Consider the following 21977-nt stretch of genomic DNA (forward strand, 5'->3'; position numbering starts at 1 on the left):
GGACCCCCAGGGCCAGAGACGAAGACTAGAGTCCCGGCCCGGCATTCCTCATGTCCTTCTCCAACATTGACTCCATTTGATAATTTAGCAAAAGAGGTGATGATGGCAAGGTGTGCTGTCAATCCACAGTGAACAGACCGGTGCTGCAGATTCTGCAAAGATTTGCTTCACACTTTCATTTTCTTTGTCGAAGTGCGATAACCATGCTGCTCGTTTCCCTGGAAGCAAGAACCTGACACTTCACCCTTCAGGGTTCTGTGAGGCTCAGAGAGTCAACTGAGGAAACTCACTATTGCAAATGACTGCTATTTGAAGAATCCTTCCCTCCAAAGAAGAAAATGGATTTACAATTTTTAGGTTTGTATGCATATGCAGATGTACATATGCGTATACGTATCTGTAATAAAAGATGAGTATAGGGGGGCCTGGGTGGCTCAGTGGGTTAAAGCCTCTGCTTTCGGCTCAGGTCATGATCTCAGGGTCCTGGGATGGAGTCCCACATCGGGCTCACTGCTCCACGGAGAGCCTGCTTCCCCCCGTCTCTCTGCCTGCCTCTCTGCCTACTTGTGATCTCTGTCTGTCAGATAAATAAATAAAATCTTACAAAAAAAAAAAAAGAGTAAAAAAAAAAAGATGAGTATTTAGTTTTTGCTGACGTGTGAGGCATTGTTCTGAGTTCTTTACCTGTATCAAGTCACTTAACTCTTAGAACCATCCCACAAGTAGTTACCACTATTTCCAGATTTTACAGGTGAGGAAACCTCAGACAAAATGTTAGCGACGCAAAGCGAAGGAATGGCAGAGGCTGGGATTCAAGCCCAAGTTCTCCAGCTCTGGAATCCACACTGGAATCCAGGATGCTATCAACATACATATCAGGGAGTGCTCAAATCTCCTACGGTCATTAAGCATTCATATAAAAGAAGAAGTTGGGGGAAGTATCTGCTGTCTCAAAATTCAGAATAACGCTGTTAAAACTGAGCAAATTTGTTACTAACGTTGTTTATAAAACCATGCTTTGAAGAGCCAATTTGCTGAACCATTGAAATTGAAAACATTTAAATGCAAGCTGCATCCCAGAGTCTGGAGTCTCTGCATAGATGTTGGTTAGAGAAATTCTGCATCTAGTAATCTTTAGCTTTCCTTATTTTATTTCCTCTTGAACTTAAACCCAGTGTGATATCACTAGAGAAGTTATTGAAAATAAATTTCCATATTTGACGCTGTGGAGATATTATGGGTCTAAAGGAGGGGTCAAGTGGAAATTTTTCAGTCCGACTTACATGCTTCAAAAGGAATAGACAGTATTTTTATGCTACCATGATTCTCTCAAAAAGCACTTTGAAAGTGAGTGTTTTGATATCACAAGCTGAAAGGACTTTCCATATGGGTGGGTGATTTCCAACAGGAAGTAAGATTAACAATTCACATCCTGGCTTCGGTTTAGGCTTGTATTTGGAATACTAATTATTTGGGGAAGAAAGTGAACCATACGTTATTGACCCATAATGAATCTTAAAATGTCATGTGTATATTTTACAAGTCTCTGAGGAAGTCAAGGTCATATGCAGCTACCCTAATAAGGGTATTAGGGGCTTTTTGAAACTACCGATCTCATAGGTTATTTTTCTGCATTTAAGATGATCTACTGTATATGAGACAGATTTAGCTGCCCAACAATAAGAAATTAAGCAGAGGTCAAACTCAGTGCTGGTTACAGTAGTTAACAGGTGTCTAAAATATATCTTTTTACCATATAATATTAGAGGCTGAATTTTCATACTGATACATCTGAGTTTTGCTTATTTCTTCTTTGTCTCTTCAAAGACGGTATTATCAGGGAAAAGAAGACAGCGGGGCTCAGAAAACCCAAACTTTTCTTCCAGCTCATATTAAGGGGATAAATTTGTGTCACAAAGGAAAAGAGGACACCGCATTTAAATAACTATGTAGTAATTACTTCCATTTCCTCAGCTCCTCCTACAGCAGACTCTAATCACTCACTCACTCAAACAAAACAAAACAAAAAACCCATCTGAAATCCTAAAACACAAAATAAAATACTAGAGGGTCCCAAGGCTGGAGAAAATAAAAACAGTAAGGGGGCCTGGAAGTAAGGTTTGCCTAGAAACTGTCTCCTCCTTCCTTTAATTCATAGCCTGGAAGAGCTCTGACGTCCAGGAAGGAGCAAGGGATAGATTTGAGAGTGGCCAGTATTTTTAGAGAGAAGCAAAGCCTGAGCTCTGTTTCCTTGTCATCTCCCACTGTGAGGAAACGATTTACTGGTGTTCTCTCTGGTCTGATTTTCTTACTCTTTTCTTCAGGACTTCTCTGTTATTCCCAAGTTAGTGCTGTGGTTTGGATGTTAAGCAGGGTTTTTGGACTGCGATGTCTGAGGTAAGGAAAACAAAGGGATGGGAACAGCCACTTAATACTGCTTCCCTGGTCCTCTTCCGTATTGTTTCAGAAGTCTTTTGCCCTTTCCAGGTTGGGAAGAGGTCTCTTTGCTTGTCACAATCCTCACGTCCCCTTTTCTGGGAATAGTTAAATTCACCATTTTGTGGACTAGAAAAGATTTCTAGCCTTCTCCTTTATTATATTTTTGGTTGCAGCGACTCAACCCTGCCACCGTGGTGGGAAAGCAGTCACAGACAATACATTAACCACGAAGTCTGGGTTGCAGCCTTATAAAACTTTATTGACAAGACAGATGGCAGACTGGACTTGGCCCAGGAGCCATAATTTCCTGATACCTGGTATAAACAAAAGATAACTCCATTACCTCACGCTAGGTGCTTAACTGTGATATTTACACAGCACACAAAGTTCCTGGAGGACACAGCAGGTGACGCTCAGCAAACCGACAGGGGAAGGGGAAGCATATTCTGGGCTGATGGATTTAGGGCCCATAGGAGAACCTAATACTGGTGAATGGCAGGCGGGCTGACGCAGTGGATTGGAGGCTGAGGCCCTCAGAGGTGGGGAACGGACTGGCTATGCCGGGTGGCTGGCTTCGTGGGCTGTACTGAATTCGGACTTGATATTTTAAACCTGGAGAGTTCTAGTAAAAATGGGTTCTAGAGCAACTCAGAGACATGATCAATATGCATTTCAAAAACCCTTTTGGCTCCAAAGGCCAAAGGAAATTACTAGGAAGTAGTCTAACGAATTAGATAAAGGTAGGACTGCTGGGAGCTTAGGCGATGGGTGAGGCAGGAGAGATGAAGTGCTTGGCGTGAAACAGTACTGGGATAGGGGACAGGGTGAAAAGCAGGGTCGACAAAGGCAGGGATGGAGGCAAAAGAAAGGAAGACTTGAAATTTTCCCTTAGGGACCATCAACCAAATGAGGCAGGAGGTCCAGAGCGGGCTTACTACTCTGAGATCTGGGAGGGAAACCAGTATTTAGGGGATGGACATGAGAGGAGAGAGTGCAGGAGACTGGGTAACTGCCCCTTCTCTTGCCACATGGAATCAGAGAACACAGACACACAGACACACCCCAAATCCCCTACCCACCCGCCCAAACACACACTCTGGCTAGGAAATGAGACCTCTTCCTGAAATACTCCTGATCCCTCTTATTCTGCTCTATTTGTTCCAAAGCACACATCGACTGCTGATACTAGAGTTGACTTTTTAAATGCTTATTATCTATCTTATATCTCCTGCTCTTAATGTAAGGTTCACAAGGATGGGGATTTTTCTTGACTTACTCACTGATGGATGCCAAGCAACTACCATGTCCCATGGTAGACATTCGATAAATATGCCTGACGAACAAATAAATTGAAAGTTGCTTATATGACCGTCCTTTTGAGCGTGGACGCTAAGATCTTTATTTAGCTGTTACCTTTGTAACATGCCAGCGTCTTTCATCATTTCATTTGGCACAAAGGTCTTTCTTATTTGGTATCTGAAATACAGAAGATTTGCTGTTATTCTCTTCTTGAATTTAAACGGTTAATTCTGTATGGTAACACAGCAAACTTCCAAAAAATAGTTCTGTCTGTAATTTCCAGATTGTAGTTTGTCATTTTTCAGTCCTGCTGTAGAAACTTGCATTGGGCACCCATGGATTCCTTCCATTAGGTTCTGTACGGTCATTTGCTCTAGCTAGGTTGTAAATCCATTTGGAGCAAGATCTGGAGATATTTTATGTGTGTGCACGTGTGTGTGTGTGTGAGAGAGAGAGAGAGAGAGAGAGAGAGAGAGAGACAGAGGGAGTGTGTACGTGTGCTCATCCACAGAGGCTAGTGCAGAACACAGAAGATGTTCAACCCGCATTTTATGTGCTCTGATTCACGTGAAAGCAGAGTCTACAGCCATGAGCCCACACATGTAGACAGGTGGTCATAACAGTCAGGCATTCCAGAACTATCCATGAGAGGATGTTGTTATGCTATGGGCTGTTTCATGAATATCTGGGCTATCATTTCGAAGGAATTTCCCTGGAGACAAAAAACAGTCTGAATCAAGTGAATTTATTCCTTATGGAGACCTCCCCAGCTTTTGGGTCGTCCAGTGGCTGGCTTGGTTTCTCAGGTATAAAAACAGTAAGCTAGCCCTGGTACCCAGGAAGGAAACATCACTGCTTGTGGCCATATTCGTACAGGCTTGGCGGTCAACACTTTCTTAAAATCACTCTTTGTCGTATGCTAAATTCAGTCTTTGTGTCCCCGTAGGGCATGCTCCTTGGATTCAGAAATAACACCTTCCTCACTTTTGTCTTTTCCAGTTGCAAAGATATGATCCAGCTGGGCAAAGCAGAACACTCAGTAAGCTAATCGAATTCGAATTAGAAAATGGTTTTGATTGGAAGTTTTTTGTTCTTCTACCTTAAGCTAGATGTTGCTGGTTTGAGAGGAAAAACATCATCTTATTATGGAAAATCCAGAAGCTTGGCTCCTGTAACATATACCTTTTTCCAGCTCTTTTAAGCTGCCTGTCACATCAATTTGTGATTTCTCTGTGAATATATTAAAGTTCACTGACTCATAATTACAAAAAATAATACATATAGGATTGAGGTTCATTTTAATTAAAGAGAAAAGAAAAGCTCTGTATTAACCTAGGTTTCTTTTGCATTTGTATTTCAACAGTCCCCTGTAAAAGGAGAGCGGAATTCACAAGAACAAACAAACCTAACCTACAACTTATGAGCAAATGCTGTGTTCAGCAGATTGTCAATTGAATACTTTTTCTTTGATAGTATCTGTTAACTAGCTATATTTCTTAATCTTCATAAATGCCATTGCTTAATTACTTCAACTCCTTTTAATCATCGGCTAAAGCAGCAAGTTTGTCTTTTCCGGTTAAAGTGCGCCCTCTGGTGTTCATTCGCTAAGATGCAACGGCTTCCGTCCACGGCATTGGCGTACAGACAAGCTTGGTTCTACAGTATTTCTAAAAGATTGGAACACATTTCATCCTTACATCTTGTATGCAAAGAAAGTGACGTCATTGAGGAAGACAAGATGAGATACCTGGAATTCCCTTTAGGATCTACAAAACAAGCAGGATAATTACCTCCCTCCACTGCTCACAGCTTCACCTCCTCTCTGATAAGTTACTAGAATGTTACAAAAAAAAAAAAAAAAGAAAAAGAAAAAGAAACAATTAATAGACATGTTTACATTTATAAAATTGAAAGTTATTACATCCACCAGTACCTTTCTAAAATGGAATGCTTTCTCACTTTCTACTGAGAAGCATTGCAAAACCATCACAGAAAGTGACAGGTTTCCAATTCAGCTAGTTTTTTTAGGGTTATATAGAATTAAATATGTTACTCTTATTTTCTTAATGTGCCAATAAGGTTGAGAACTAAGTAAAAGCAAATTTGAGTACACTCTTATTAAATATATTACACATTGTTACATTTGCATTCCCATAGTTTTCTATTTTGAATTTATTATTAGAGCCTATAATTGCATGATTTATACATATATAATTAAAATCTTAAATTTGGGGGGAAAGTGGCAAGACTATTGTCCCAGAAGCATGAATACCAGAAAGACAAAGATAAACGTTAAAGTAAACCTTCTCTCCCTCTACATACAGATGTATGCCATTAATTAATATGACCTATTTTTTTGTGTGTGGCTTACAGAACCCCTTCCCATTATATTTTCACCAGACATGTGTATATATAGTGACAATACATTTAAATATTCTTGAAAGCATTCTCAGCCTAATGAATTATGGGTGTAAAAATTTAGCAATAACAAATAAAGATTTGCACACAGTTAGGCAAGGAGTTAAGAAGATTAGCTTTTCTGTAAATACAGACGCATTTTCTAAGAAGAAATAGGTTTCTAAAAGCTGCCAAATTCTGCTACTTAGAAGAACTCCAAACAGGGAGTGTGTTAAGGAGAGATAACTGCTTCCAGTGATTACAATAACTGGATTAAAACCGAGGAGGCAAGACTTCAGGTACATCGTATATTAAAGGTGATGTGAAGGAAGAGGACCCACTTTGAAAGAAACCGAATAGAACAAAATATTAGGATTCTGACTTCGGGAAAATACAAAGTTTTATCTTTCACATGTCCTGGATATTTTCGTTCCCCTTCAAAAATGTTGATTCTATGGACAGAGCATTGCAAGGGAGAGAAATTTTTGTTGGGAAACGTGAACGCTTGCGTTAAGGGGGAAAAAAATGGACTGCCAAGTAGGAAATAATCAATAAGATTATTAGCATGTTAAATCATGCCGAGGGTGGAAACGGAGTGTCTATCTAACGAAACACGTGCGTGCCAGGCCAGGAGGCAGCGTGGAGTCATGAACACATAACTGTATTACATGGTGGGAAAGCATCACCAACCATTTCTACTTCACATGCATACCTGACGTGAGTGAATGAAGTATTGCATTCCGTCTTAAGTCCTTCTCCCCAACTAACTTCAGAAAATGAAATAAAAACAGAAACACAACAGTACAACACATGCCAAACTGACAAAGAAGAGGAGGAGGGTAAGTGCAAATATATACCTGTTGGTGTGAAGGTAAAAGACGGGACTGAAAAATCAAAACAAAATATAAACCAGTTATTAAGCTGAAGAGAGAAAGGGAACATATCACATTAGTATAAATCAAGCAGACAGCTGAACATAAAACAAATGTAAATAACTAAGCCAGGAGTTCTGACACTCTGATATAGGAGTAAAACCAAATCTGAGGTGAAAGGAAGAGGCTTGTCTCTACAGGTACCATTCTGAAGTGTCTGGCGTGGGAGTCATGCTGGGTTAGCCTGGGAATGACCCTGCTAAGTTTAGTCCCAGAGATGGCACTCCTGGCCTTAGGACAGACAGGAATCCTCTGCGATTAATCATCTCCAAACATTGGCTGATGGATACTCAAACAAGTATTATCAGGGTCTTGCTTGAACCTTATCTAGAGATCTGAAAGTAAATGCTTATTAACGTGGACTAATAGGTGCGCTTAAGTATTCATCATTCAGAGAAAGAGAGTCAGAGACAGGAAGGAAGGAGAAAAGGAAGGAAGGAGGGAAGGAAGGAGGGAGGGAGGAAAAGAAGGAGAGAAGGAAGGAGGGAAGGAAAGAAAGAAGGAAAAAAGGAAGGAAGAAAGGAACACAGGAAGGGAGGGAGGGAGGGAAGAAAGAAGGAAAGAAACAACTGGAACAAAGGGAACCATAAAACCAAACTGTTTCACTGCTGAGAAATGCCTGACACCTTATCATATAAACAGTGTAATACTAGGTTTTTATCACTCTAGAAATTTGTGAATGGACCGGAAAAAATGGGGAGTTTTAAACTTTAATTTTTCCATTATAGTTTACATTGAGAAGCTTTCTCCGAGTAGGCTGTGCAATTTTTAAATGTCACACTAGAAGCTAAACAATAGAACGATAACACCCCACTGAAAACCCTCACTCTCTGCAGTTATAAATCTTGATCTAATCAATAAGGCCTGAAATGGAAACGCAGACCTTAAAAGTGGCAAGCTCGCCCCCCGCCCCAGTTTTCCTATCTCCTCCCATTCCTGGGTGTTGAATACACCGCAGACCATTTCCATGTCATTTCACGGTGGGAGGAGGCTGACTTATTTTGCAAGCCCTTCGCGTTAATTTCAAGTAAACAGTTCCCCGGTCCGGAAAGCTGGGGAATCTTCCCTGCTGCCTGGAAGACTAAAGTTGGCGTTTAAGAAATCCTTAATACACACAAACTGGCCTACGGATCACGTATCGTGGATCAACAAACTGCCAAAAATGTATTTTCCACGGCACACTGGAATGTCTCCAAGACATTTACTTTAGGACTAGAGCCCTTGGGGCGCCACACTGCCATGCTGGAGAATGTGGTGTGATGGTCACTTGCCACCAGACCATCGCTGAGCACACTAGAAGGAACACGGACAAAAACTTCAGTGCTGTGTGTGCCCAACTGATACACTGGCTTTCCCTGGTAGTGCAGCAGGCCCTCCCTGTCTCAAGAACTCTATTGTGTTTCCTTTCAGTTAGGTCTTTTCAGAGCTTCGACATAACTTAGCCACAATCAAAAATTCCGAGTCATGGTAACAAGTCTTCATAAATACATAAATCAATAAAAAGGCACACGTGAAAGTAAAGCTATTCGAGCAAGAACAGAGTGCCTGAACATTCCTTTGCAATCACAAGGACATAAGGAAAAGAAAAAAATATGAAAGGTCCTTGTCAGTCCTCCTAGCTAACTGCTAGCCCCATTAAAATCACTGCAGAAGACATGAAAAGAGGTCCCTCTAAATGAAATTTTTACTGGCTTGTATACCAAAGAAGGACTTAATTTTCAAAGCTTCCAATAATAGAATCATCTCTTTTTACCCAGCAATGCTGGTGCACTGTGTGGATATTCGTGGAGAGGGATCCTGAGTGTTCTAACAGAGGGTCTATCTACGGGTACACATGGTCGGGGGGAGGGGGAAGGCTAATAACTCTCACTATTACCCAAAGTCACACGCTGGTTTGATGGTTTATAGGTCAAGAGGCTCTCTTATATCTATTTCTTTAAAATCTTCCACTGCATTTTTTTTTTTTTTTTATAATTACTGGCATGGTTTCTGGCATAGACAATTTAAGGTTTTGGGGAGGCACTTTTTATTTTTTTAATTGGATGGAAACAGAATTATGAAAAATTGCCAGTGAGGCAAAGTGAGGAAAGCAGAATCAAATGCTCACCAATTACATTTGTAATTATGTTCTATGATTTCTGCTTAAACACAAGCTAGTTAAAAGGACAATGGTATTAGTTTCATAGGTTTTGCACAAAGAGCTCACAGGCATTTGCCAGCATGCTTATAGTCCATTAGTGAAAGAAAAGGCATTTCAGAAAGGAAGGGGGTTTCATGTCACACATTCAGATTTCAAGACACTATAGAGCATTAAATTGTTATAACTACGCAGCTGCAGCCCCTCACGGCACCAAAAAATACAAGATTCCTGGAGCATTCGAGAGTCTCTACATCTCTACGTTAATTAGTCACTTTTCCTCTTCAAAGTCGATTTCAAAATGCAGCTCCCAACTCACCCTGCCCCTCCCCCGCTCCGTGACACAGGGACACCCACAAGCCCCTTCCCTGCACTGGATTTAAGTCAAAGGTTTTAGACGGTCACACATGTGCCTGACATTGTTCTACTCTGGGGACATAACGAGCACCAGCTCTCCTGGCAGTCACCTCCACGCCCTCGTTTTCCATTTCACAGGCTATAGGGAAACTGACATTTTGCTTCATCTCTAGACAGAACGCATATCTGCAAAAAACATTTTTAAGGATGCTAATGCCACAGCAAATGTATGCATGTACATGAAGGGATGGCTGCATGTCCACAGTGGAGTGGCACATTCATGTATTTTTACCACATGGGTGATGAATTTGTGTTGACTCTTTCTTGTCAAGACCCCTGTGACTACTGACAGCACAAATATTTTAGACTGCGGTCCCAGACTGTTTTCTAAGCTTATAAGGACAGTCAATAGAACTCATTGAGAAAAATTTTGGCTAGCGCTACAAGTTCTGACTTTGCCATATAACGGATTCGAGAAAGGGCTTGGCCAAGACATATAGGAAATGTTTGCTTAGAAAATATGTAGACTTGAGGGAGAAAAAAAAAAAGAAATATGTAGACTTGGGGCACCTGGGTGGCTCAGTCGGTTAAGCATCTGACTCTTGATTTCAGCTCAGGTCATGATTTCAGGGTCGTGGGATTGAGCCCCACGTCTGGCTCCTTGCTTAGCACGGAGTCTGAGCTTCCCTCTCCCTCCGTCCCTCTGCCTGCTAGTGCGCACTCACTTCCATGCTCTACTCTCTCTCTCTCTCTAAAATAAATAAAATCTTGGGGCATCTGGGTGGCTCAGCGGGTTAAAATAAATAAAATCTTCAGAAGATAGGTAGACTTCTGTTTTTAAAGGGACGGTGATAGTGTGAGAGCAGATGTGTTCATTGGTAGTTCTCTTTAAATCTGTTTTCCAGGGGTGCCTGGGTGGCTCAGTGGGTTAAAGCCTCTGCCTTTGGCTCAGGTCATGATCTCAGGGTCCTGGGATTGAGCCCCGCATAGGGCTCTCTGCTCAGCGGGGAGCCTGCTTTCCCCTCTCTCTCTGCCTGCTCTCTGCCTATTTGTGATCTCTGTCAAATAAATAAATAAAATCTTAAAAAAAAAAAATCTGTTTTACAGCCAAGCAAAAGTGAGAACTATGGTGAATGTGTAATTGTACCAAAAAGGAGAACTCTAGGTAACTTGTTGGACAAAAGAAATAACTTAGGACTCTCCCCTGAAAACCAGGACTTTTAGTCACCTGTTGTGCTTATCAGTGGCCCCGAACTGATTCATGGGTTTGTTGGGGAGGTGGAGGCAGGGAGTGTCTGCGGACCTTGGCATACTTGTCACATCCATAAAATTGTAAATAACTGCAATCAAGTAAACTTTCTCTTCTAACACTATAGACACACTTATGAGGAAAGCCCCATCACGGATTAACAGTATATACACACTCAACTCCACGACCTTAAATACGACAATAAAAAAAGGACTAACCCTCCTCTCTGCACGCGGAGGCACATCATCTAGTTGGGCATTCCATATTCGCTAAGAAATGACTACCTTATAACTAATCAGAAATGCTCATGAAATAATTATCTTATAAATAATCTCTGGCGTCACAAAGGCAACTGCACTCCCTTAAAAGCTGTGTGAGACCGTGCGAAGCTGGTATTTACAATTCCTGTGACAAGGACATTAAAGAAGTTCTTTGAGAATCTAAAGCCATGAAGTACTTCCCAAAGGGCACACGAGATGGTGTAACCACCCAGGGGAGACCTACCTTGGCGAAACATAGTTTCAAGGAACTGAGCCTCAAGCAGATAAGCCTTGTTGAAGCCTTGCTGTTCGAGAGGAATCCTTATCCTTATCTAGATCACCCTAAAAGCACTTTTGAAAATCTTTACATATTAAAATAATTTAATATAGCAGTTGGATAACCATGAATCGTTGGGAGCCACAGATTCAAATCAGGAGTTACCGAAACATATTAAAAAAAAAAATGGAAAAACTCAGGAAAGGGAATACCTTTTCGGATACCCGCGTAAGTACTCGCCAGCCCGTTTCTCTTCTTTCGGTGTCGATAGAGCCAGATGCTGAAGACCATGAGGATGATCCAGCAGGCGGCCCCGATGCCCGCGATGAACGCGGGCTGCTTCACCACGTCGGAGATCTGCTGAGCAAGGCTGACTTGGTCTTCAGGAGACACAGGGTTTCCGTGGGAATCTGAAAAGCCATCTTGGGATTAATGTGGGTTGAAAACTCAGCGACATCATGAATGCATGCTTGTCTCATAGAAAATGGCTATCAGGGGCACCTGGGTGGCTCAGTGGGTTAAAGCCTCTGCCTTGGACTCAGGTCATGGTCCCAGTGTCCTGCGTCGGGCTCTCTGCTCAGCAGGGAACCTGCTTCCCCACTCTCTCTCTGCCTGCCTCTCTGCCTACTTGTAATCTCTGTCAAATAAATAAATAAAATCTTTAAAAAAAAGAAGAAGAAAATGGCTATCATTATTTTGTGAATTTTTAGACAATCATTTCTGTCTTTCATTCTGTGACATCCACCCTTGCCAATTAAAATAGTCCATGAGATTTTCAGCAAAATTACAGTCATTCTATTTTAATGCAAAACAAACAGGACACAATAATTTTGTGGAATGTGTTTAAAAACAAGGACAATGGCACACAGGTTCTATTTTTTTTTTTACTCCACGGAACTCTTCATTGCTTAGATTAAGTTTCAGAGGACAGTGCTAACAGATAAATACAAAATTACAATTCTAAACACTGAAATGCTTGAACAGGAGTCTATAAATAAGGGGTAGCAAATAAGTTGTATAGAAAAGACATGAACTTTCTCAGACTTCTACAGAAACTCTCAATTACATGTTCTAAAATGATAATAAATAAAATGTTATTTCCTCCACTTAAGGTAGGTATTGAAAAAAAGGTGTGTGTTTTTTTTCTCCTCCCCGAATCCTCCAACTACATGACTATATTATAAGACTCTAAAATGTCTTAGAAACACATTATCTGAGCCTATGTTCACGGGGTCTATACAATTTTTTTTTAATTTTATTTATTTATTTGAGAGAGACAGAGAGAGAGAGAGCACAAGCAGGCAGAGCAGCAGGCAGACGGAGAGGGAGAAGCAGAACCCTGGCTGAATAGGGAACTCGATGCAGGGCTCTCTCCCAGGATCCTGCGATCATGACCCGAGCTAAAGGCAGCTGCTTAACAGACCGAGCCACCCAGATGCCCATCACAGGGTCTATACAATTTAGTATAACATAAAACTAAAGAAAAATTAAGATAATGTTACCACTGAAATAATGATGAATAATATTTCTTTCTTTTTTTCTTTTAAAAGTAATCTCTACATCCAAAGTGGGGCTTGAACTTAAAACCTCAAGATCAAGAGTCGGATGTTATACTAATTGAACCAGCCCCAAAGTCTGATTGTTTGTTTGTTTGTTTTCGAGTAATCTCTTTTTTCTAAAACAACAGCCATGACCAGCAATAGATCCAAGAACATTAAATACGGACAGGAACTATCCAGTGTTACAAATAGTCGAAAAGTCTTATGTTTTCTGTTCTTCTGACTCAGTAATTTAAAATTGATGGAATTTCTGGCAAAGGAAATTTCCTTTTTTATGTTTAAAACTACTAAGAGACTCTTTTTTTAAGTCCACCCTTTCAACAAGTCATATGGAGCCGTCAGCAATGTTTGCAGAAAAGCACAAACCCTTGTTCTGTGATCAAAGCAATATCCTACTTTGTTGGCACTGAATGATGAAAACACTGAAGATGCCCAGTGGGCACAAGTCCCATTAGTGCCTGTGGTTTTAATGTTCTGCCCCCACAACATCTGGTGAAACGAGAAGGTGTTTGCCCATGCTATTAGGAATGGTGCTTTCTTACAGTCGTCTAATTTTATTGGACTCGAAAATGTTCTGCTCATCATCTGCCTTAAAATAGAAACATTTGTTCCAGTCCAAAATTCCATTTTTTTCCCCAGAAAAAATAATTGGTATAGTTCATTATATATGAAGAACATTTCTCAAACAGAAGAAAATTCTACAGATTATTTTTTTTTTCTTATTAAATGATATGGTGCCCCAATAAGACATTGGCAGGAAAACAAGCAGCATTCCATGGCTAAGGAAATCACCTTGGGAAAATTCCACACCCCATCTATGTATAATGGTAGCTGCATTGCTACTCCTGTGTGTGTGTGTGTGTACGCACGCGCATGCGTGCGTGTTTTATTACTTTTTTTTTTCTTTAAAAGAATTCCAGATTTTATTCTATGGAGGATGAAGGCTGAAAAACCTATTTTTATAAACTGTCTCTGTCACCTGCCTTCAACTGTTTGTTGATGGAAAGTTTTAATTCCACGTTCCAGGCTCTTTTATCTATGGTTTTCCTAAAAGCACTTCATCTTCTGAGAGTTCAAGCAGACCTATTCTTTTTTTTTTTCCCCTGATACACTCTTTGCATCTCCTAAGTTTATAGATTTCATGGCTGTTTGTGCAAGGTTAAGTTGGGTAGCTTCAGATTTTATGGAGACAGGCAGGAGAGGTTCCATGCAGGCAACCAGATGGGTTTAACAGAAAAAAGTGTGGTGTGACTAATGAATTAAAGCGGCCACTCTACATCTTAGTCTCTGCCTCCCTGCAGCTGAGCCTATATTAAGATATGGAAAACTGGAACACATTTATAATTTCAAGAAAACCAATTTGACCCTTAAATCCCCTGATTTAAATCTTAAATAAATAAAATTACACAGGGTCCTTTTCCAACACATCTTTGAGAAAGGACGAAAAGTCGTATGTTATAAAAATAGGTAAATGGTCATCACACTATAATCTATAATATCAATTTTAATAAGTTAATACTGATGTTTCATAAAACTGGGCAATTCTGTGAGTAAAAGGTCTGTATTTAGACTATTTTTCCCCAGGTCCAACTGAACGTTGTAACAGATTCATCAAGCAATTCTTTTTTTTTTTTTTTTAAAGATTTTATTTATTTGTCAGAGAGAGAGGAGAGCGAGTGAGCACAGGCAGACAGAATGGCAGGCAGAGGCAGAGGGAGAAGCAGGCTCCCCGCCAAGCAAGGAGCCCGATGTGGGACTCGATCCCAGGACGCTGGAATCATGACCTGAGCCGAAGGCAGCTGCTTAACCAACTGAGCCACCCAGGCGTCCCTCATCAAGCAATTCTTTTACATAGTTCCCTATTTTGTAATTTCGTAATAAAGGAACTTGAAATAAACCATGAGACGACTTTTGCTTAAAAGTTGCATATGCAAGCACTGTTTAAAAAGATAATCCCCAGATCAAATTCTGGACCATGGCTGTGGCGATAGTGCAAGCTCTCCTCTAAAGGTTTGAATGTTACTGTTACACGATAGAGTTTTCAGGAGGTAACTCCCTAGCCAGTGACTTCGTTGGCGGTGTTCCCATTCATCCATTGGAAATCCCATGAGAGTTCTGCCCAGCAGAGATGCATGCGAATCCTAGACCGGCACCATTCAATCCTCCCCCACACTGCGGGTTTCTTTTCCTTCTTTCTGCTGGCCTTGAGTCAGCCTTGAAAGCTCCATGTTAAAAAGGTAAGCCTCACCAGCCCGTGACCATGTCCACATGGAACAGAGTCCCGCCCCACGATCACGGCATTTCAGGTGAAATTTATCATATTATACCACAGAGATTTCGGTAAAGACATCGGTTAGAGCAGATAGCTCGGTCTTAACAACACAACAATGATAGGAATTTCCAGACTGAGTGAAAAGTTTATATAGCAATAAAGTTTATTCAAAGCCAAATGTTTCTCAATTTTGTTTTAAATAATTTCTAGGATGTCCTCAATTATCAACCAAATGCAAAAATACTTTGTACTTGACGGTGAAGTATAAAAATGCATATATCTGATCCTTCTCCTGACATAAAATCTTAGTAATGCTTAACTTCTGATCTGAAAGGAATAAACCAAAGCCGGCTCTACATGAAGCGTTGCTTGTATTTTAAGTGCAGTCTCTTGATAGTGACGCCTTTCTCTCCCCTTTCCATTTATAATTGTTTTTGTTGTTGTTTGCTTTAGATTTTACCAGTAACCACTTACTAATTTGTATTTCATATTCATGCCACATTCCCCATAGGAAACTGTAATAACAAGGCTTCTCTGTCAGTTTTTTTCTAAATGTTTTTCCTAATTCCTCTAACCACTTCTGAAGCACACATGGTATTTACCTTTCTAAGTAATTAGCATATAACCGCATCCCAATTCTCTTGGACACTGGAATCTATCTTTTCTTATAAAAAGCAATTACAGTTTTGGGCCACCTGGGTGGCTCAGTGAGTTAAACCTCTGCCTTCGGCTCGGGTCATGATCTCGGGGTCCTGGGATTGAGCCCCGCATCGAGCCCCACATCAGGCTGACTGCTCAGTGGGGAGTCTGCTTCCCCCTCTCTCTCTGCCTGCCTCTCTGCCTACTTGCGATCTCTGTCAAACAAACAAACAAATAAATAAATAAATTTTTAAAAAAGCAATTACAGTTTTAAATGGATACCAGAGTGGTAAATATAAATTGCATATTGCTTAAACTTCTAATACCTAGTTTAAGTTTTTCATGGAAGATTTGGTTTTTTTTTTTTTTTTAATCCAAATAACTATAAATTCTATGAAGTTTCAGACTGTCTTTCTTGTTCACTGGGGTATCCTTGATGTTCAATTAACAGTATTTGTTGAATAAACAAAAAAAAAAGAAAAGAAAATTCAATAGGATGGAATTAGGATGACAGTGAATGCTGACAACATTTAAATGCTGACACATTTAAATATAATTTAAAATGTGCACTTGGCTAAGTTTCAGTTTAGTTGTGATATATATTATGTATTTATATAATTATATTTATATAATAGGACGTAGATATATTTTATACACTCTACTACGCCTATATTTGAAATAAAGCTAATGTTATCATTTTTGTCATTTTCTTTCCAAAAGCCAAGAAAGGCAGGACCATGGGTGCAGGGATAGACTGCAAACCAGAGCGGGGCTCTCACCTAGTTGGATGAACTGTGGCTCGCTCTTCACCCCAGCCCCGGCCCCCGTGCTGGCAGCCACCTCCACGCTGTAGCGGATCCCGGGAACCAGAGAAGGAATGACCACAGAAAAAGTGGAACCATCCACTGTCTTGTTTATATGATAGCGAGTTTCGTTGCCCAGACACCAAACCTGTAAGAAGAGCACAAGGAAGTTGAAGCTGGTAAATTATGTAAGTTAATGCAAAGATCAACATGGTATTTCGGTTTTAGACCAAGTTCAGACTTTTCATGGACCTGATGTAGGATGCAGCAGAAGTCATTTTTCCCGAGGATCTAGTTCTGAGCGGGCTCTTCCGTTCCAACCTCGGGTTAGCAGTACCTTCAAGACTGCTTTGAATTTTCTCATATACTGCTCAAGGAGTCTATTAGGAAAGTCTACAAATCTTTGCTCAAAGAAACAGGCTCCTATAAGCCCAAATCAGCAGTTTTTTTTTTTTTTAACCTAGAAATTGTTTGCCAGAAAAAAAGGGCTTTGCAAAAACTCTGTGTATACCCAGATAAAGAACAATAACTTAGTCTATAAAATACCTTTTCAAAAATAAGGTTATTAAAAATAAAACTGGACAGGGATGCCCGGCTGGCTCAGTCGGTAAAACTTGCAACTCTTGATCTCGGGGTCCCGAGTTCAAGTCCCATGCTGCATGTAGAGTTTACTTAAAAACACATAAATAAACCTGGACCTAAGGAGTTAGGCTCTTCCTATGAATCTCCTCAACCTGAGGCATGTCATACCACTATCCATGAGAGAAAATTAGCACTCCAATCCTGTATTTAAATGGGAATATTAATTAGTCTTTGATAACATAGATGATATCATAAAGAATAACAAAACATATTTGACTTGAAAGAAAAACGTTCTTCCGATAAGAAAATTATTGTAGAGCTCACTAACTTTGATAAGTATATTTGTGGCAGAAAACTATTTTCAGGAAATTAAGACTTCTGAACTACACTGTAATCCTTAATTTAAATTTCACTAAAGGATTATTTAACCATAGAGTGATCTTCTGCAATGTTTAAGAAGTTGGACATGGTGCATGACAGTATTTGAACTCAGTTACCATAAGAAAATGGTCCAGGGAGTAGTAAAACATGCTCTATATTCTTTATGATATCCTCAAGCAACATGTAGGATTAGCCTCAAGTAGCCTATTGTCTAAACTGTAATAGGAAATGGGATTTAAAATAAGTCTAGGAGTATCAGTGTCCTCTATCATGTGAGCAATAACCTTTCATTTTTTTCTTTGGAAGTTAATATTCTTTTAATATAGTTTCAATGCATAACACTAGCAAATGGCCAGACTCTATACCAGGTCCTGACCATTTGGAAATAAAGAGTCCTTTGTGATTTTTTTTTCCCCAATTACATTACGCAACTGAACCAAAGCCACAAACTGATTTTGTACCAGTCAATCAGGTTCTGAAAGGCATTTTATTATTTTAAATTGACCATGAAGTTAAGTGAAATCCACCCTTCTGCATTTCTTCTGGAGAGAAATGAGTTTTGATTCTTAGGGGAAAATGCTGCATTACACAATTTTGCCTGAGAGCTGAGACATCACCTCATTTTAAATCCTTAAAGATCTCTGTAACAGTTCATTTTTTCTGGACAGAACCATAGCATCCTGTCACTCCACAGTCTTGAGATAACCTTGAAATTCACAAGAAAACACTTAGATTGTAGAGACTCTTACCTTTCAATGACTCAATGACACTAGAAGATCTAATTTGAAATATCTTAGAACATTCACAGGACACTCATGGCACTGTTTTAAATATTTAAAATGTCACTCTTTAAAATTCTGGTAAATTTCATGAAAAGGCTTTCAGTTTGTTTTTAAAAGTCATTTTAAGAAAATGTTAGGCCGAAAATGAAGCTCAGTATATCTGGTTATTGTCCAAATCAATTTGCTACTCGAGGGGACATTGATGGTCTTTATTTGGCAAGTCTTACCAAGTGTGCACATCAGAATCACCTTGGAAAGATCTACCCTGATGAGTATGCAAACCGCCCCCATCAGACCTACAGGGTCAGAATCTCCAAGAATGGTGGTCAGGTACCTATGTTTGGAAGATAAGTCTACAAGTGATTCTGATGTTAGTATCTAATTACCTGTAGAAGATAAATGTGGTCACCTTTTTAATATCAGTTTTGTATCAACAGAGACAGTATAAAATACTCACATATATGAGATGAACTACTAAGTATCACGATTTAACTAGTAATTAGAAAAATACTCAGGTATCATGGAAACATAAAACAGTATCTAGAGAAAAAATGTTTTACAGTTGAAATTCTCCTAGTGTGCAATGTGTTTACATCCATGTTGAAAAAAAGACATGTAAAATCTATTTTCTATTGAGATTTCCCCGATTCAATCTATCAATTACTCATTTATCATAGATCCATTAAGACTTTCCTATAATACAGAGTCATTGATAGGATATATTTCATGAGCCTAACTTTGTTTTTAACTGTATCTTGGCATGCTCTGAAAATATTTGCTCAGAACAAATCTATGTGAGACTCTAAATTTAATCACTAGAGCTGATGACTTCACAGGTCAAAATAATTATCAGAATTACCAGATTGAGTCACTTGCCATCTTATAGTTTTAAAATTCATTTAAAGATACATAAACATATAACTGAATCTCCTCTGAGACATGAAATTTTGTTTAGAGACTAAAACATGCTTCACAAGAAAAAAAAAAAAAAAACTTTCACGTACATTAAAACAAGTTTTCCAACTTAGCTCCAAAGTTCGAAAACTTCAGATGTGCCAAAAGGAGAGCAAGCAAGCAAACCCTATTTGATAGTATTTGACTCCTAGCCAATTCCATGGGGCAACCCAATCCTGCAAAATATATGCAAGCTATTTTTTTAAGGTAAACAAACAAACAAATCCCTTTTTTATTGGCATTTATACTTGTTGTTTGTGTGAAATTATATGGCCCTATAGATTTTGTGACCCTCTAGATGACTTCTTTTAAATTAACTGCTTTTTCAAATGGCTTAAGAAAGAATTATTCCAAGATTACTGAAAAAATGGTGTAGTAAGATAATTTTACATTGCTACATGGACCAGCAGATGGCGCCAAATATCCACAATTCAGACACCCTTTCTCTTTCGCTTTTCTTTGTAGGGGGAGAAGGGTGTCCATCAGTAATTATCATATATGCATTACCTTATACTCTTGGACCATTCCATTTTGAGTGTCTTCTGGAGGCGGCTGCCAACTAACAAGAATTGCAGTTCCGTTTCCTTCATTCTTTGATACAGTTACACTCTGGGGTGGGGCACTGGGTGCTATTGTTTTAAAAATTGGATACATTATGAGTATATAAGAGAACCTCAAGGCAGACACAACATTTAAAGTCAAGTAATAACTATGTCAAATCTACGTCAATATGTCAATATACCCATATGTTTTAAAGATGTATCTCATTCAAGTCTGAATAGTCCCAACTGATTTAAGTTTCTCCTCAATATTGCTAAGCTTTTTGTTATTATGCATTTTCCATAAACAAAGATATGTAGATTATCTCCACAAAATAGATCAGGAAAATTCTTATTCTTCCTACCCTGTAACCTCAGTCCCATGTTCTCCCTACAAATGTTCCAAAGTATAAAGATTAATCATTCATGACGTTAACTACATCCCATCATTTCTCTAATCAAAATAATAAGCAGATTTTAGGGAAAATTCTGGTTATTTTTACAGAGTATACTTGTGATGCACAACCTTTTTTACCTTTATGTAAATACTTAGATTGAAATTTCAGGTCAAGGTGGCCAATCATGTCCACGGACATGAGGAATAAACATAAAGTGCTAATCCCAGAAAGTCCTGGGCAAACCAAAACATTACTCACTGTATTTATAAATCATTACTCAAAGTAACATTCAATAAGTGAGTGGAAGATAATTAATGGAAAGTCAAGGAAATTGAGAACATATTCATTTTTAAATGTGAATTTTAGCTCTCAACAGTTGACTATATCCTACCTATGCCATTAAGTAAAACATGGCTCATGGTTGTACGTTTTTAAACAGGCTATTAAAGCAAGTCAAGTATTACAGAATTTTGATTTTTAGCAGTTCCGGTTGGACAAATTCTCTTAGCAAAATCTAATGTTCAACATCAAGACAGTAATTAATGTCACAATTAATGTTAAAATTTCCTCAAGTTAAAAAAAAACCTAACACATGTACCATAATGCACAGTAATCACACATTTCATTATACTTGCCTTCTTCTAAAGTTTTGGCAAATTTAATTTCACTATCTGCTCCTTGAAATTCATTAAAAAATGGCCGAGCCTTAATTTCATAGTTGACTCCCTTTCTGAGATCAGGGATAACCACGCTATTTTTGGTTGGGGTCCTCACTTCAAAAACTAACCACTCCGATTCACCGTGGTTGGTTCCAGATGGCCGATAAAGAATTTTATATCCTTGAATATACTGAGACTGTTGGTCCACCTATTAAAATGACAAAACATGTAACCATTTATATCTTTATATTGATTTATTTTAAAATTACGAAAATTAAACGTGTCAAAATGCAAAAAATTCTATCTGGCTACACTCTATAGTTTTCTAGTTTATATAAAATAGAATATGAAAAAAACTAAGCACTATCTTTTGTAATGTAGTCACCTTTTCAGCTTAACAGATAATATTAGACACTAATTTCTATGGTTTATATAGAAATTTTAGGCAGCTCTGTGACAGATATCTGCAGATATGTCAAGATCAAAAGGACCAGAAAAGATTCTGATTTTAAATGCCAGCTTAATGCTACTCAGAAATACTTCTAAAGTCTCAAAAAATGTATGTGATAATGATCCTATCACAAGTTACATATTTATAATTAATACTGTGTGTTTCTTTCCTTTGGTAATGGCACCATTTACTATTGCAGTGTAATAGAAAATACGCACAACGTGGAACTTTTTTCTGTTGCAAGTCCGTGCACAGGTACCATAATAAGCAATTACAATATGAAGTCGTCGTTGGTGGACAAGTAGGCAACACACATACATAAGCTATCTGCTCCATAAATATTTTTTTCATATAATGATCTCCCAGAAGTCATCTGCTTATTGAAAGTGGAATCAAATATTGCAACAAGAATGACTCACTGTCCAGTGCACTTCGATTGAAGAGGAGGAGAGGATGGTAGGGTTGTGCAGGTGCAGTACAACATTTCCCAGTTCTCTCTGGACCTGCTTGTGATCTACTCCCTGACTCGTGGGGGGAACATCTGCAAGAATCCAAGAAGACCGTGTTATCACCCTACACAGTGTAACTGATGGGAATGAAGGCAGGGTGAA

The 21977-nt window shown here is 39.1% G+C and overlaps 1 protein-coding gene across 6 annotated transcripts in view; it reads right to left on the reverse strand.

Annotated features, from left to right (window-relative positions):
• Window positions 1-21977, reverse strand: part of ROBO1 (roundabout guidance receptor 1) — a 1187644-nt gene that overhangs the window by 41388 nt on the left and 1124279 nt on the right. For 3 of the 6 annotated variants that reach the window (XM_047722068.1, XM_047722063.1, XM_047722065.1), the window contains 7 exons: window positions 21786-21907; window positions 20892-21123; window positions 19827-19948; window positions 16597-16768; window positions 11560-11757; window positions 6993-7019; window positions 5529-5571 (listed from right to left, as the gene is read on the reverse strand). In XM_047722068.1, coding sequence (XP_047578024.1) covers window positions 5529-5571; window positions 6993-7019; window positions 11560-11757; window positions 16597-16768; window positions 19827-19948; window positions 20892-21123; window positions 21786-21907 — 916 coding nt within the window. The remainder of the gene's footprint in view (window positions 1-5528; window positions 5572-6992; window positions 7020-11559; window positions 11758-16596; window positions 16769-19826; window positions 19949-20891; window positions 21124-21785; window positions 21908-21977) is intronic. The other 3 variants (XM_047722064.1, XM_047722070.1, XM_047722066.1) reach the window with 1 other exon arrangement.

The sequence above is a fragment of the Lutra lutra genome, chromosome 1, assembly GCF_902655055.1.
Source record: "Lutra lutra chromosome 1, mLutLut1.2, whole genome shotgun sequence".
NCBI classification, from domain to species: Eukaryota; Metazoa; Chordata; class Mammalia; order Carnivora; family Mustelidae; genus Lutra; species Lutra lutra.